At 40.7% G+C, this 17,890-nt stretch overlaps 1 protein-coding gene and 1 long non-coding RNA gene across 4 annotated transcripts in view; one reads left to right on the plus strand and one right to left on the minus strand.

Moving 5' to 3' along the window:
• BRWD3 (bromodomain and WD repeat domain containing 3) overlaps positions 1–5,325 on the minus strand; it is a 124,718-nt gene extending 119,393 nt beyond the window's left edge. For 2 of the 3 annotated variants that reach the window (XR_010319814.1, XM_064278609.1), the window contains exons 1-4: positions 5,126–5,325; positions 4,940–4,998; positions 4,708–4,737; positions 4,232–4,291 (exon numbers count right to left, since the gene is read on the minus strand). Coding sequence is in view for 2 of the 3 variants with exons in the window: in XM_064278609.1 (XP_064134679.1) it covers positions 4,232–4,291; positions 4,708–4,737; positions 4,940–4,998; positions 5,126–5,156 (180 nt within the window). In the remaining variant the exon portion in view is untranslated. The remainder of the gene's footprint in view (positions 1–4,231; positions 4,292–4,707; positions 4,738–4,939; positions 4,999–5,125) is intronic. The other variant, XM_003412761.4, reaches the window with a different exon arrangement.
• Positions 5,326–5,347: 22 nt separating this feature from the next.
• Positions 5,348–17,890, plus strand: part of LOC135228965 (uncharacterized) — a 124,296-nt gene continuing 111,753 nt past the window's right edge. Inside the window, exon 1 of the long non-coding RNA XR_010319815.1 lies at positions 5,348–8,499. This is a non-coding gene — a long non-coding RNA (uncharacterized LOC135228965). The remainder of the gene's footprint in view (positions 8,500–17,890) is intronic.

The following is a 17,890-nucleotide window of genomic DNA, read 5'->3' on the forward strand; positions in this document are numbered from 1 at the left end:
TTCTTTTTAAAAACGGAAGTGAACATACAATCTGTATTAAAGTTTTTAAAAACAAATAACATAAAATTGCTTCAAATACAATCTATGTCACTCCAAATGTAGCACTAACTGATGCATTCAAAACTATGGATGAAAAATGCAGAATAAATGTAAAAATATTTACCATACCTAAAGATAATTATGCCTCTGGCTTGGCACTTTAAGGATTTAAGCATTTTAACGATCCCCTAAAATGACTCAAAAATCTTAAAATGTGCCTTTAAAAAAAGTTTCCAAGTCACCATTTCAAAATATAAAATATATATAGTAACAAAAAACTGTTCATTTAAACACACATGTGCGTACACACAAACACACACACACCCCTGATTACTTTGTTGCCCCAATAAAGCTCCAAGGAGGAAGCAATAAAATAGCCAACAATTCAATAAGGTCACCACAAATGAAAGGACATCTGTATTTATTTAAATTATCCACCTTAAAATGATTTGCAACAAGCAAATCTAATTCTATTATGTTGTCAATAACAGTCAACTAGGAAGCAGAAAATAAAAATGTCAAATCAAACTTCAAAAAGAATCACAACTTCAAAATTCTCCCTGTATCATTACTTAAAATTCTGAAAACTAATTTAGAAAGGTTTATTTTGAAAAGCCATATTCAAGAACCTTACAGTTCAACATACACTGACGAACATTTCATGTTACAGACCTACATTTTTTTTTAAAGCACTTCAGATATGGATGTCAATACTTGCCTGTCAGTAGCTTTAACAAAAAAAAGCACCTTCCCTTATGCTTCAAATTGTAAGTAAAGCACTAAATCAGGTGACCATTTAAGAAAGAAAAATGGGGACTTCTAGAATATGTAAAACTAATTATGACATGTGGAAGAAATCCAATTTATCATTACCTTAATATTCTTCTGGATAAATGAAATTAAGCAGTACACATAATCAATTCAAATCAGAGGAAAATTTACGTATGGACAGAAAGGCAGGATTTTTTTCCCCAAATGTGCAGAAACACCACTGTTCAACTCCATCCTTGTTACTTCTTTACTGCTTCATTATGCATTTGTATTCTTCTTTTTATCCCAGAACACCTTGAGTCTGAAGTACTGCTATATAATTTAACCTACCAGATAAATCAAGATTATACTATTTATTAATACTTTGCCCTAAATTTTGATCCAGAACGTGCAGTTAAAGATCACAATGAATAAATTCATTGTTCTAACAACAATTTAAAAAATCCTACCCAAAGAAAAAAATTCATCTGTCCCATAATGAAGACACTCGAAATCAGAGGTCAGATGTGCAATAATTTTAATCAACAATTTACCTGATGAATCAAGCAATCAATCTAACACCGCATACTCAGTTCTCAGAAACTACACTTCTTTTCCTTCTGTTCAAATTCTCATCCAACCCTGCCCCTCCTTCCCTTACATAGAAATCTATAGGTAGAGAACAGACATTTGACTTAAAAGGCCATGTTATCAAAAAGAATATCCCTAGAAAAACTGGATACTAGTGTGGAAAAATAAAAACCGAAGTGTACAAAATAAAAATTAAAAACAAAAGGTATACTACTTATCTCAATTGTAGTATTCAAACAACAGAATTCTGTGTATACAAAAAATTAATTTTTTACATAAAGGAATATAAAAAGAAAAAGGAAAGAAATAATAAATAAAAAGATTAAAGTGGAAGATAAAACCCATTGCTCTGGAGTAGATTATGACTCATAGCCATCCCACAAGACAGAACAGAACCACCCCATAGAGTTTCCAAGGGGCAGCTGGTGGATTTGAACTGCCAACCTTTTGGGTTAGCAGCTGATCTTCTTTTGGTTGGTTAGCAGTTATGGCTCTTAACCACTGAGCAACCAGAGACCCAAAAGAGAGGATATGTAAGGATACAGAAATGAATTAACAACTATTAAAAAAAATATTAGTGAAACACTGGGAAGTAATCCAAATGCTCAACTGAAGGCTGAGTTCAAATACAACTGATTTTTTAATACCATTAAAATAACGACTATTCAAATATACAGGTTAAAGATCAGCCTCACTAATAATGGTGAAAAAGCTAATTAAATCAAGTAGGGGTATTCTCGCCTAATAAGTCCACCAAAAGAAAGATCAAAAATACTTTTTAAAAAAAACTCACACTAGGTACTAGATGGTAACATTATAAATTAGTACAACTTTCTAGAGAGCAACCTTACAATATATGACAAGAGCTATAAAACTGATGAGATCCTTTGACCTGACAATGCCACTTTAGGGAATAGAGCCGAAGGAAAAAATTCAAACAAAGGAAAAAAAAAAAAAGATCATGTAACTATGCAGAAATATTAGTGAAACACTGGGAAGTAATCCAAATGCTCAACTGAAGGCTGAGTTCAAATACAACTGATTTTTTAATACCATTAAAATAACGACTATTCAAATATACAGGTAAGTATACGTAAGTGTTAAAATACAGAACATTAAATGAACATTGATTACAACTACGTAAAAATATGCCTATACAATATAAGGAAAAGTTTAGTGAACTAGGTGTTTTGTGGTGAGAACTATTTTTAATTATCTTGATATTCATTTTTTTTTAATCACTGTCAAGTTAGTTTTAAAAAAGCTTTTTTATTTTAAGTCTCCTACCACTTGCTTAAAATGTCCTGTCTGGAGACATATGTAGTCTGTGAGAGGGACAAGTACAAACAAAAACATTTTCAGTATACTTCAACATAAAAGTGTATTTATCTTCAAAACCATATTAGAGACAAAGCTTTAAAACACTGGTAGGCACTGTTGTTTTTGCCTTTTTTTTTTTTTTTTGCCGAGACTTAAATCCAACAAAAAGTCTGGTCTACAAATTAAACTGGTAAAACATGCTATTTTTCAAAAATAGATTTTATCCAAGTAAATTTTACCATTAATAGTATAGACTGTCAAGTTTATCCTATATCACAATTATTATAACATTTCCTGTGATTTGCAAAAATAAGAAAAATATTTAGTCAGTAGATTCGTTAATAATTACCATGACCTCATTATTGAAACTTAATACAAAGAGATATACACAACAACAAAAAAAAACCACCAAAGTAATTTAGATAATATCCCACTGCAAGGACATTTTAAATCATTTTATTGATATTTGCAGTCTACCATACCGCCTCCAACTTTCTTTAACTTTGTCCTACTTTCCTCTATTAAGATCCTATTTGAAGACAGCTGAATCCAGATTTTGCTAACATCACCCCTTTCTCCTTTCATTTCCCTCCTATTCACTGTGCCAGTGCCTAATACAAGAGAATCCAAAAAAATAAAAACAAAAGTGATCACCGTTTTTTGTGTCAATGTTGAACAGAAGGTGCATTTCTACCACGAATTTGCAGGAAAAACAAGTCAATCCAATGCATTTGGTCCTTTACTAAAGTATATTGTTTTAAAATATGACCATTGTTTTCTCCTTATAAACCCAAAATCGTGTTCCACTAATTTTATTTTCATAGTTTTTATTTAGTGAAAATTTATCTGCACGATGTGATTTACCAATGATTTGATTAGCTATTTTCTAAGACACGAGATAAACAAAGATTTTGCTTTTATTCGGTAGTCGATAATCCAAAACCGGCAAAATTTGGAATTCGCTCGATGCTCCTTATTATTTTTAATTATGTCATTTTTTCCCAACCCCGGGTCCTTCAACTCCCCTCTTGAGCCTCCTACCCCGCTCCCCCCACCCCACCCCACCCCACCCCACCCCCTAAAACAGCCTGGCTCAGTTCCCGTATTTCAAGCCATGACCAACCAGAAACCAGTTTTCTTCCACTAATCCGGAACTCTGGGCTGTTACCCACGCTGTCATTGGCCAGCGTCAGTCCTTGGTACGTGCCCCAAGATAACCCCCGGTTTCTTTCCTTTTTCCCCTACAATAGGCTTTCTCCGATGTTTGTAACAAATTCATAAGCCACAGTACGGCACCTCTGACAACCAACTCGCATTCTTCAAAGTTTTCGGGTGGAAACAAGCTAGGCCAAGGGGAGGGCAAGGTACCCTTTCTCTACCTCGCAGGGAGGGGGGAAGGGGCGGTCGATCTTTGGCTAGGCACAGAGCTCTAGAGCCGCGTAGGCAGTGAGGTCCGGGGCGGATTGGGGGGAAAAGGTGGGCAAGGAGTGGAGAAAGAGTTGGGTTAAGTTGAAATGAAAAGTTAACTCACCAGATCCTCAAAGCTTCTCCGGTGCTCTTTCCCCTCCCAGTCTAAGCGCCGCGGAATCAGCTGGGGGCCGGAGGAAAAGAAAGGGGGGGGGGACAAACGATAAAAGCGAAGCCTCCACTCCCCATCAACCCAACCCAGCTTGGGTCCCTGTCATCGAGTCGATTGCGTCTATATTTCCCTTGGCCCGACAGCTACAGCCTCGGAGCTAGACAACTGTAGGGGGAGGGGGAGGGGGCGGTTAAGTAGAAGGAAACGCTGAAAAACCATCTCCCACAGGCATAAAGAGTGGGCAAGTTAGGACCCCAGCGTAGTCCACCCCTTTTGAGGGAAGAAGCCGGTTCACCCCATGACAACAGCTATTGGTGCCCAGATCTAAACCTCCCCCTGTCGGCCCCTGCCTTCCGTCCCTAACTTGCCCTCCCCTTCCTCCAGTCTCACCCCAACCCTCCCCACCCCTTCCCGAAGGGGCTCCGTACCTGATGCTCCTCGAGCTCCTGCACTAGCACCTAAGCAAAAGGGAAACACGGATATGAGGAGCAGCTCGGGCCATCAACACGTTCCTCCCTCCCGACTTCGAACGCAGCCACAGACGGTAGGACTAGTCAAGGCCGGCCTCTCCCTCACCCTCAGCAGAACCGCTCACCCAGCTGCCTCGATTTCCCCATTGATACCATTCCCCACGACTCCCGGCTCTCCTTCTTCCCTCACCTGAGCGGATTTGTTGCAGGGTCCGGACTGCAAGAACCTAGCGATCAGGTAATACAGCTCTGAAGAAGAAGGGGGAAAAAGAGGTTGAGAGGGAGGCAAAGAAGAGAAATAGTAGCGTTTTAAAAAGAAACTGACAGCCCTCACGCTAAGCCCCCATCTCCTTAGCCCACGGACACAGCTACCCACCGGCTTCGATCTGGGTAGGGGCCGCCGCCATCCTTTTCCCGAGGGGGCTTCGCTCCGGAGGGGCTGGCGGGGGGTTGGCTGCCTCTATTGTGGTGAAGCCCCCATGTCCAGGAGTCCCGCCGCTTCCGCTGTACTCCTCGTCCCAGTTTCGGTCTTTCCCGGATTCATCGCATCACGTTTCGACCCATAGATATCCTAGCCCAAGAGCTGAGGAGGCGGAGGAGGAAGGAGAGAGCGAGCGAGGAGGAGGGAGGAGCCGAGGTCGCTGAGTGGGGGAGGGAGGGGGGAAAGGGGAGGGCTAAAATGGTAAGAGGGGCCTGTAGCTCTAGCTGTTCGCCGCCTGGGGCGCTACCTCGGCCGCTGGGCCCCGACTCTCCCTGACAGCCGGCTGTTACCTAGGTGATGCGAAGAGGAAAGGGGAGGCTCTAATAGACGTCCGACGCTCTGGCAATGGCCGAGGAACTCTGTGGTGGCGTTCCTTCTACGCGCTTCCGTGTCAGTCGCCCTTCCTGTGAGGGCAGTTAGGCCCTTTCCGGTTGAGCACCCTGCTTTCTGAAGTGATCTTGAAGAACTTGTGAGGGTCTGCCTTGGTTCAGCTGCTGTCGTTATTTTCCTCGGAACGCCAAAGCGGTTTTTTTTTTCCCTTTTCCCACCCCCGCGGAAAGGAGGCCAGCCGCTAAAGGGTTTTGTGCGTGAGGGAGGAAAAGGGGCCCTTATTTCGTTGCCACTTGTTTCTCTTTAGATTGATTTTTGTACTGAAATGAAAATACCTTACCAAACCAGAGCACGGGTCTCATACTGTTAAAGACTAGTTGTAAAAATGTCCACCAATTCGGCTGAACATTGCATATGAAACAGTTAACCGTAAAGCAGTTTATGTTTACCCCTTGCTGAAAGTTTAACACATGACATCTTTAAACTATTCCTATAAGAAGATTTTCTGTTGTGTTTTTAAATACTGCCAAAGTGGTTTACATTAACCAAATATTTTTATGTATTACATATCTTTATGCAAGGTAGTTTTCTAGAAGACTACATTTATTTAATAGCCACAAACTCCAAATAACAGCACCAACTTTAAGTATTTGGTTACTGAGATCTTCGGTGATCAAAGAGTTTGTAGAATAATTGACACATATAGTAAACTGGGTCTCTTTCCTTCCTTACTTCATCTTAACACCTGTTCCCACCCCATGCCTTGCTCAAAAGAAGTAATAGAAGCTGAAGCTGATAAGACTAGAAATGTTTCAGCTGCATTTATTCTGTTTAAACATTCACCTAAATTTAGTGCTGTATTCTTAGTAATTAGTTTCCTTACTCAAAGCTCAGCCACTGACCACAATGGGCCTAGAATTCTATTATGCTGTATAAACCTGGTTATGGCTCATTTTAGCCATTTTTTCCCTCAGCAGAAACTTTACATATGGTAATTGTGAAATGATTGGTTTATCTTTGATTGTTATGCAATGGTAGTTGATAAATGCCATTACTGAAAAAAACAGATATTGCAAAGATATAGAAACCCTAGACATCTCATTGCAAGTAGTTTAACAAAACACCAGACTGAGTAATTTCTACAGTTCAACTCTAATATATATAACAATTAACTTTAGTCAAGATAAAGTTGCTACCCAACAACAACAACAAAAATAACCCAGTGCCGTCCACTGGATTCCGACTCATAGCGACCCTATAGGACAGAGTAGAACTGCCCTAAAGTTTCCAAGGAGCACCTGGTGGATTTGAACTGCCGACCCTTTGGTTAGTAGTCATAGCACTTAACCACTACACCACCGGGGTTTCCGTAGAGTTGCTATGAGTCAGAATTGACCGTGCTGGGTTTTCGGTTTTGGTTAGTACTTTACACGGACCCCCGCTGGTCCAGTGGTAAAGAGCTCCGCTGCTAACCGAAAGGTAGGCAATATGAATCCACCAGCTGCTCCTTGGAATCTCTACAGAGCAGTTCTACCCTGCCTTATAGGGCAGCTATGAGTCGGAATCAGCCCAACGTCAACGAGTGTTTTTGGTTTAGCACTTTACATGCTTTACCTCACTTAATCTTTACAGTAATCCTAGTAGGTAGGTTCTCTTGTTATCCCCATTTTAGAAATGATAAAAATGACTATATGACATTTGCACAAGTCACTTAAATTCTGTGAGTCTTCTTCCTCATTTGTAAAATGTGAATAATAAATAATACTTGCCATGACGGCACTGGGTTGTTTTTTGGTTATGCCTACTTCACAGGTAATGCTGTAAAAACCATGTGAGAATATATTTGTGTCATATTTAAAATTTTTGTGCCATTGTTAATTCCAGTGATCATTTCTGTATCAATCTGGGTGCAATCAGGAGAGAAAAATCACACAGTAATTTGAACAGAGAAAGTTTAAGATAAAGAATTATTAACGATAACAGGAGATCAGATTCGTGAGGGATTAGTACTTGTCATGGATTGAATTACGTCCCCCAAAAATGTGTGTATCAATTGGGCTGGGCCATGATTCCTGGTATTGTGTGATTTTCCTACATGTTGTAAATCCTGCCTCTATGGTCTTAATGAGGGATGAAGGGCAGCAGTTGTTAGTGAGGCAGGACTCAATCTACAAGACTGGATTGTGTTTTGAGACAAGGTCTTGAAATATAAAAGAAATGAGCAGAGAGACAGGGGAACCTCATACCACCAAAAAAGCAGTGTCAGGAGCAGAGCATATTCTTTGGACCCAGGGTTCCTGTGCAGAGAAGCTCCTAGTCTGGGGGAAGATAGATGAGAAGGCCGACAGAGATGGAAAGCCTTACCCTGGTGCTGATGCCCTGAGTTTGGACTTTTAACCTATTTTACTGAGAGGGAATAAATTCCTCTTTTTTTAAAACCACCCACTTGTGGTATTTCTGTTACAGCAGCACTAGATAACTAAAAATTTGGTACCAAAAGAGTGGTGTGCTTCTCTCACAGATACCTAAAATGTGGAAGCAGTTTCAAAACTGAATGGATAGAGAACCTCTAGTGGCAGAGATGCATCAGCGACAGCAGAACCAGGAGACCAGCACAACACAGTGCTGGAGCCGACCCACGGAGCAAGACAGCTGAGTCCCTGTGTGCAGGAGGCTTCCTGGGGGAGTAGGGGTGCTTCTGAGCACTTATCCGTAGAGCTAGGCTTGCTGACCCACAGAGCAAGAGAGCTGAGTGCCTGTGAGCAGAACGCTTCCTGGCGGAGTGGGGTGCCTCTAGGCACTTATCAGTGGAGCTACAGAGCTTTGGAACGCAGCAGGGCAGAGGGGGGCGTGACGCCCAAGGAGCCCGGAGGCCAAGAAACCAGGAAACAGAACCTGAAGAGACAACACAAGAAGCCAAGCTGCCTCAGTCTCAAAAGGTATGGCCATGACCTCAGGGGTTTCAAAGGGTGGAGCCATGGCCTCCAGTGTTTTTAAGGGTGGAGTTGCCATTCTGAGGGACTAGAACTATGGTGCTCCTAAAGTAGAGGGAGCAGAGTTGCTGTCCCACTGGGCCTGGAAGGTGGAGCTGAAGCCCAGGGCCAAGGGGCCTCCACTCAGAATCTGGAGAGTGTGGCCAATACTTAGAGCCTAGAGGGCAGGGCCATTGTGTAAATTGTCTCAGAGAACAGAGGATTATTTTCAAAGCATTGAGGGCTAAAGTAATGTGTTTTGCTGACTTGCTTGGTGCCTGTTATCCCTTCTTTTCCTGCAGTTTCTCCCGTTTGTAATGGAAATGCCTAGCTTGTGCCTGTTCTGCCATTGTACCCTTGGAAACAGATAGCTTATATTCTAGATTTCACAGATGAAGAGGAATTTTGGGATTTTGGACTTGGAGTTAAGACTTACTGTGATATGGTGGGGTGAATATATTTTGCATGTTGCAAGGATGTGATTTTTGGGGGACCAAAGTGGAATGTCATGGATTGAATTATATCCCCCCCAAATATGTATATACCAGTTGGGCTGGGCCATTATTCCCAGCATTGTATGATTTTCCCGTATGTTGTAAATCCTGCCTCTATGATGTTAACGAGGGAGGATGGGCAGCAGTTGCATTATTGAGGAAGGAATCAGTCTACAAGATTGGATTGTGTCTTGAGGCAGTCTCTTGAGATATAAAAAAAAAAGTGGGCAGAGAGACAGGGGGACCTCATACCACCAAGAAAGCAGTGCCAGAAGTGGAGCACGTCCTTTGAATGCGGGGTCCCCGCGTAGGAAAGCTCCTAGTCTGGGGGAAGATAGGTGAGAAGGTCGACAGAGACAGAAAGCCTTCCTCTGGAGCTGACGCCCTGAATTTGAACATTTAACCTACTTTACTGTGAGGGGAAACCCTGGTGGTGTAGTGGTTAAGTACTACGGCTGCTAACCAAGAGGTCGGCAGTTCAAACCTACGGGGCGCTCCTTGGAAACCCTATGTGGCAGTTCTACTCTGTCCTTTAGGGTCGCTATGAGTCCTAATTGACTCGATGGCAGTGGGTTTGGTTTGGGGTTTTACTGTGAGGGAATAAATTTATCTTTGTTAAAAGCCATCCACTTGTGGCATTTCTGTTATAGCAGAACTAGGTAACTAAGACAATAGTGAAAGTTAAAGAGAACTCTGAAGAACTCTACAGCCTTCAGTATGAATTACACCTCAACATAAAATAAAAACCCTCACAACTGGACCAATAAGCAACATCATGATAAGTGGAGAAAAGAGTGACATTATCAAGGATTTCCTTCTACTTAGACCCACAATTAACACCCATGGAAGCAGCAATCAGGAAATCAAAAGATGCATTGAGAAAATCTGCTGCAAAAGACCTCTTTAAAGTGTTAAAAAGCAAAGATGCCGCTTTGAGGACTAAGGTGCGCATGACCCAAGCCATGATATTTTCAATCGCCTCATTTGCATGTGAAAGCTGGACAGTGTGAATAAGGAAGACTGAAGAAGAAATGATGCCTTCGAATTATGGCGTTGGCAGAAAATACTGAATATACCGTGGACTGCCAAAAGAATGAACAAGTCTGTCTTAGAAATACAGCCAGAGTGCTGCTTGGAAGTGAGGATTGTGAGACTTCATCTCACGCACTTCGGACATGTTATCAGGAGGGACCGACCAGTCCTTGGAAACCCTGGTGGCGTAGTGGTTAAAAGCTACAGCTGCTAACCAAATCCAACAGGAGCTCCTTGGAAACCCTATAGAGCAGTTCTACTCTGTCCTATAGAGTTGCTATGAGTCGAAATCAACTCGACGGCAATGGGTTTGGGTTTTGTTTTTTTTTTTAAGTCCCTGGAGAAGGACATCATGCTTGGTCAAGGGTCAGCGAAAAAAGAGGAAGATCCTTGATGAGATAGATTGACACAGTGGCTGCAAGAATGGGCTGAAACATAACAACGATTGTGAGGATGGCACAGGACCGGGCAGTGTTTCTTTCTGTTGTACATAGGGTTGCTATGAGTCAAAACCAACTCAATAGCACCTAACAACAACAACAACTAAAGAATATAGGAATATTCCTATGTAATAATAGATATTCATACCCGTTACCCCTAGATGAAGGTTCCTGGGTGGCATGAGCGATTTGCGATCAGCTACTAACCTGAAGATTAGCAGTTCAATCCCACCCAGCAGCACCACAGAAGAAAGGCCTGGTGATCTGCTTCCATAAAGATGACAGCCAAGAAAACCCTATGGAGTAGTTCTACTCTGTAACACGTGGGGTCGCCACGAGTCAGAGTTGGCTCAACAGCAACAGGTTTCCTCTAGAGGTGAGATGGAGCATCTTCCACCCCACATCCTCCCCAGGACTGAGATCCAGACCTTGATAGAGAGGACACAGACAGTCAAGGCTCACTGAAAGGCAGGAAAGATGCTGTGGCGCATTGAAGACAGAATTTGCTGAATTGAAACTTGCTATAACCCTCTGAAGCTTAGTAGCAACCTACCCTCTGGAATCCATCTGGAAAAGATGTTCACAGGAAGGTGTCTCACCAGGAGCACTCTATTACAAAACCATCAGAGGGAGGGTGCCAGGGGAAGCCACTGGCTACTGGGTAGTGACGACACCATGTGCTACAGGAGCTGGATACTGAGAAAGTTGCAGGAGCTGGGCACTGAAGAAGCTGCACAGGCTTTAGGAACAGCCTGCACAGTGAGCAGCACACTAGAAGCGGGAAGAAAAATCCTTTCTTCCTGCTTTGTCTTTCCAGTGCCTTCTACTGACAAAGCTTCAGTGCCAGCTGGCAAGAGGAAAAATATTTAAACGGCCCACATCCATTTTCACACAGCAGTCAATAAAGGCAAATTTGGAGATGAGAAGCAATAAACCGGTATAACTTCCCTCTGTTTTCTTGACCATAATGACTAGATAAAATATGTGTGTTCACATACAATGTATTTATTTGTTGTTTTGCTTAATGCTCTCAAGTATTTTGTAATAATTAAAATCATCAGCCTTGATCCTGTGGCCAAAGGCTTAATTAGGAAGGAAGGGCAAATTTCATAAATTAGAATAAAAGTAGATTCAGGTAGGAAAATTCTTTTTTTTTTTTTACTCAGTAGGTAAGTAGATTTTTACTATGTTACCTCCTATGCAATATTTTAAAATATTTCCACATTTCAGTGTTTATACTATTTACTGTTTACTTAGAGTTGTTTTTAGTTGCCATTGAGTTGGCACCAACTGATAGCAACCTTATGTATAACAGAATGAAACATTGCCTGGTCCTGCCACCTTCTTCATGGTCATTGATATGTTTGAGTCCATTTTTACGGCCACTGTGTCAATCCATCTCACAGAGAAGGGCTTCCTTCCCCTTTGCTGTTCCTCCTGTCACACATGATGACGTGTCCAAAGTAAGTAAGCCCAAGTCTTTCCATCCTCACTTCTAAGGAGCATTCTGGTTGTATTTCTTCTAAGACTGATTTGTTCGTTCTTCTGGCAGTCCACTATATATATTCAGTATTCTTTGCCAGCACTGCAGTTTGAATGCGTCTACTCTGTCTTCCTTTTTCATTATCCAGCTTTTAAATGCATATGAGATGATTGAAGAAGCCGTGGCTTGGGTTAGGCACACCTTTGTCATCAAAGTGACAGCTTTGCTTTTTAAAACTTTAAAAAGGTCTGTTGCAGCAGATTTGCCCAATGCGGTATGTCATTTGATTTCTTGACTGCTGCTTTCATGGATTTTGATTATTGATCCAATTAGAATGAAATCATTGACAAACTTGAATTTGAAGTTGTCATTGATTATTTAAAGTATGAGTATGAAAGTATTTAAAGTAGCTTGTTGCAAATTGAGAAAGATGTGTATATGATATGGACATGTCTATTTACATAAATAATATAGCATGTTTTAATATTTTGTTCTTATTCTCATCTGTTAGTTTCCTAATGCTACTATAACAAATTATCACAAACCTGGCAACTTAAAACAACAGAAATTTATTCTGTCATGGTTTTGGAGGCCGGAAGTTTGAAATCAAGGTGTCAGCAGTGACATGCTCCCTCTGACGGATTTTAGTGGAGAATCCTTCCTTGCCTCTTGAAGCTTCTGGGGTCTCCTGGCATTTCTTGGCCTGTGGCAGCGTAACTCCAGTTTCTGCCTCTGTCTTCACATGGCCTTCTTCACTGTGTGTCTGTGTCAAACCTCTCCTTTCTCTTAAAAGGATATCACTTATTGAATTTAGGGCCATCCTAAATCTGGAATGATCTCATCTCAAGATGGTTAACTTACATCTACAAAGACCCTATTTCCAAATAAGGTTATACTTACAGGCACCAGAGGTTAGAACTTGAACATATCATTTGGTGAGATACAATTCAATACAGTACATCATGATTTATTTTATTCCTTGTCTTTAAAAATTACATTTTGATGGAAGATCTAGGTTGAAAAGTTCTCCCTGGGAAGAAAAAAAAATAGAAAATCATTGAGATGGAAGGACAAAAGTGGTAAATAAGAAGATTAATATAACAAACAGCTCGAGAAGACAAAGTATAAAGTATTGTAATGAAATGTGAAAGACCTGGAGTTAGAAAACCAAAAGGGAAGAACACGCTCAACATTTCTCAAGCTGAAAGAATGGAAGAAAAAAATTCAAGCCTGCAGTTGCAATATTGAAGAATTCTATGGGGAAAATATTGAACCATGCAGGAAGTATCAAAAGAAGGCGGAAGGAATACACAGAGTCACTGTACGAAAAAGTATTGGTCTACATTCCACCATTTCAGGAGGTAACATATGATCAAGAACCAATGGTACTGAAGGAAGAAGTCCAAGCTGCACTCAAGGCATTGGCAAAAAACAGGGTTCCAGGAATTGACGGAATACCAATTGACATGTTTCAGCAAGTGGATGAAGCTTTGGAAATGCTCAGTTGTTTGTTGATTTTTTCAAAAGAACCAGCTTTTGGTCTTGTTAACTCTTTTCAATTGTTTTTCTGTTCACTATCTTATTTAATTCTCCTGTAATTTTTATTATTTGCTTTCTTCTGGTGCCCAAGGGCTGCTTTTGCTGCTCTCTTTCTATGTATTCAAGTTGTAGAGTTAATTCTTTGATTTTGGCCCTTTCTTCTTTTTGGATGTGTGCATTTATTGCTATAGATTGACCTGTAAGCACTGTTTTTGCTGTGTCCCAAAGGTTCTTGTAGGAACTGTTTTCATTCTCATTTGATTCTGTGAATTTCCTTATTCTGTCCTTAATTTCTTCTATAACCCAATAGTTTTTGAGCAAGGTGTTGTTCAGTTTCCATGTATTTGATTTTTTTTTTCTTTTTCTATTGATTTCTGCTTTTATGGCTTTATGGTCAGAAAAGACACTTTGTAATACTTCAATGTTTTGGATTCTGTTAAGGCTTGCTTTACGACTTAATATATGGTCTATTCTGGAGAATGCTCCATGTGCGTTGGAAAAGAAAGTATACTTGGCTGCTTGTTGGGTGGAGTGTTCTATATGTCTATGAGGTCAAGTTGGTTGATTAAGGCATTTAGATCTTCCATGTCTTTATTGAGCTTCTTTCTAGATGTTCTGTCCTTCACCAAAAGTGGTATGTTGAGGTCTCCTACTATTATTGTAGAGCGGTCTATCTTTTCAATGCTGTTAGAATTTGTTTTATGTATTTTGGAGCCCTGTTGTTTGGTGCATAAATATTTATTATGGTTATATCCTCCTGTTACATTGACCCTTTAATCATTATATAATTTCCTTCCTTATCCTTTGTGGTAGGTTTTACTTTAAAGTCTATTTTGTCAGAAATTAATATTGCCACTCTTGCTTTTTTTTGATTGTTGTTTGCTTGATATGTTTTTCTACATCCTTCGAGTTTTGTTTGTGTTTTTAAGTCTAAGGTGCATCTCATGTAGACAGCATATAGACGGATCACGATTTTTTATCCATTCCACCACACTCTGTCTCTTTATAGGTGCATGTAGTCTGTTTATGTTCAGTGTAATTATTGATAGGTATGAGTTTTTTTTTTTATGAGTTTAGTGCTGTCATTTTGATGTTTTTTTTTGTGTGTGTTGTTGACAGTTTCTTTTTTCCACTTAATTTTCTCTGCTGACTCTTTTTTGTTTATATATTTTCTTTTCCACTTTTTCATTGTTGTTGCTTTTGTATTTGCTGAGACTTTATGTTTTTCTTGTTTTTTATTTTGACATGTAGGATTGTCAGTTTCCTTTGCGGTTACGTTAATATTTACCTCTATTTTTATAAGTTTAAACCAATCTTTTCATTATATCGCCTTGACTTCCCCTCTGTATGAAAGATCTATAACTACATTTTTTAGTCCCTCTTTTTTGTTTTAATATTGTCGTCTTTTACAGAATGACATCTCTGTTTTCAGCATTTTAGCTTTGATTTATTCAGGTAATTTCTGTATCTGGATTGATATCTGGTTGCTCTGTCCTGTGTCTAGTCTTGGGTTGTTATCTGATGTTATTGATTTACTAACTGGAGGATGCCCTGTAGTATTTCTTGTAATTTTAGTTTGCTGTTTGCAGATTCCCTAAACTTGTATATATCTGGAAATCTCCTAATTTCATCCTCATATTTGAGAGACAGTTTTGCTGGATATATGATTCTTGGCTGGCATTTTTTTCTTTCAAGGCTTTCTATATGCCATCCCATTGCCTTCTTGCCTGCATGGTTTCTGCTGAGTACTACAAGCTTAGTCTTATTGACTTTCCTTTGTAGGTGACATTTTGTTTATCCGTAGCCACTCTTAAAATTCTCTTTTTATCTTTGGCTTTGGTAAGTTTGATTATAATATGTCTTGGAGACCTTCTTTTGGGATCTACTGTGTGTGGGGTTCGATGAACATCTTGGATAGGTATCTTCTCATCTTTAACGATATCAGGGAAATTTTCTGCCAACAATTCTCTCTGTATTTTCTGTTCTTCCTCCCCGTTCTGGTACTCCGGGCACTCATAGGTTATTTCTCTTAATAGATTCCTACATAATTCTTAGGGTTTCTTCATTTATTTTAAAATTCTTTTGTCTGATTTTTCCTCAAATATTTTGGTGTCAAGTGCTCTATCTTCAATCCCAGTAATTCTGACTTCCATTTCCTCAATTCTGCTCCTCTGACTTTCTGTTGATTTGTCTAATTCTGAAATTTTGTTGATTTTCTGGATTTCTGTTTGCTGTCTCTTATGGGTGTGGTCTCTTTGTGGATTCTTGAAGCCTATTAAATTTGTCATTATGCTCTTCTCTGATCTTCTTAAGTTCCTCTAATGCTCTGTGTATTCCTTGGCTTGTTCTGCATTTTGCCTGATCTCCTTCTTGATGTCTTAAAGAATTCTGTACATTAATCTTTTCTATTCTACCTCTGGTAATTCCAGGAAGTTCTCTTCATCCAGAAGATTTCTTGATTCTTTGTGTTGGGAGCTTGCTGAAGCCATCATTGTCTGCCTCTTTATGTGATTTGATATTGAGTGTTGTCTCTGAGCCATCAATAAGTTATTTACTTATTTTATGTTTGCTTACTGTGTCCTAACTTCTTGTTTTGTTTTGATATGCCTGAATAGGCTGCTCGACTGAGCAAGTTTAATTATTGGCGCTTTTGAAGCTCTAACGTCCTGTCACCAGGTGGTTAGAGCTGTTACTAGGTATGTGAACCCAGGAATCCATTTACTTTTCTTGTATAGATTGAGCTCAGGTGTCCAGGAAGTCAGTCACCAAGTGTGTGGTGCAGGGTCTCACCTACAGTCTTAGGCGAACAGGGTGATTGATGTAGGCACAGGTATTGGCTGCAGTAGGGAGTCACGCACTGAGCAAGGCAGGGGGCTGACAAACCACCCCTGAGTGTTTATGAGGAAAGCGTGTCCCAGTTCCCTAAGGCACTTAGGTGGGTGAGTTTTGCAGCCAGACTAAGGCCACCCAATGCTGTTGGCTGTAAGGACTGGGAGGCACCACTTATCCTTGGACCTGTGTCACAGGTGTCTGGGTGGCATGGGTGGAGTCACCAGTCCTCAAGCCCCTGATGTGGGTTGGTGAGGACCCTGCTTAATAGACAGAGTGGTGTCAAACATCTTGAACCTGCCTGTGCACTATATAGCTGAAACAGCTGCAGTTAGTCTTCAGGAATATACCCTGTTGTACTGTGCTAATGAGGACCTATGCTGTTGAAATGGGCCCACAGAGGTCTGTGCAGGGGTGAAAGGCATCCAAAGTCTGTGGACCCCTTATGCCTGTGCCTAGGCAAAGGAGCTGTTTCTGCCCTGAATTCCTGGCTTAGGGGAGCCGGCAGATTATTTTTTCCCTGTTTGTTAATTTCTTCCTTCTCCAAGGCTGGGAGAATGGCTCAGGACATGTGACAGGTCCTACTTCCAGCCCAGGGAAAGCTATCAATGAAGCCATCTTGGGACCCAGTGTAGAGCAGGGGAGGGATCAGGTAAATTGGAGAGTTTTTTTTTTTTTCCCAAAGGGGTGTTTTTTGATCTGCACAATAGATTAGATGCACATAGTTTACCTTTTGCCAGTCGAGCACCGCCTTTTGCTGATTCTGGAGGCTGAATGGATTCTCTGCTGCTTGGTCTCTCCTGATGTGGAAAATGCATCTCAAACACCACTGTTCGCCTCAGCGCTCGTACCAACAGATCCAGCCTATGGGGCACCGGTTCCCATTGGGTCAGGTCTGGCAACTCCTCACTGCTTCTGAATAGCCTCTCCCTCCCCCTGCCTCTCAGTCTGACTCTTCACCTTTGCCCTTGATGTTCAGGGCTCCCAAACTGTAGTATATAATCAGATCTTTGTTGTAAGAGGGACCACAGGAAGCATCTGATTGCTCCGCGACCTGAGCCCCACCCCATCATTCCTTTTTATGGCTGCAAAATATTCCATTGTGTGGATATGCCACATTTTGTTTACACATTCATCTGTTCAAGGACATTTAGGTTATTGCTACCTATAGCTATTGTGAATAATGCTGTTACAAACATTCGTGTACAAGTATCTGAGTCCCTGCTTTCAATTTTTCTGGGTGTATACCTAAGAATGGAAATCATGAGTCATAATTCCATTTTTAACTTTTTGAGAAACTGCTAAACTGTTTTCCAGAGTGACTGCAGCATTTTACATTCCCACTAGCAATGCATGAGAGTTCTAATTTTTTCACACCCTTTAAAGCACTTACTTTTCCTTTTTTTATTATTAGTGTGAAGTGGTACCTCATTGCAGTGTTGATTTACATTCCACTAATGACTAATGATGGTGGCCATCTTTTCATGTGCTATCTGGCCATTCATGTATTTTCTCTGGTGAAATGCCTATTCAAGTCCTTT

Source organism: Loxodonta africana, chromosome X (assembly GCF_030014295.1).
Source record: "Loxodonta africana isolate mLoxAfr1 chromosome X, mLoxAfr1.hap2, whole genome shotgun sequence".
Taxonomy (NCBI): domain Eukaryota; kingdom Metazoa; phylum Chordata; class Mammalia; order Proboscidea; family Elephantidae; genus Loxodonta; species Loxodonta africana.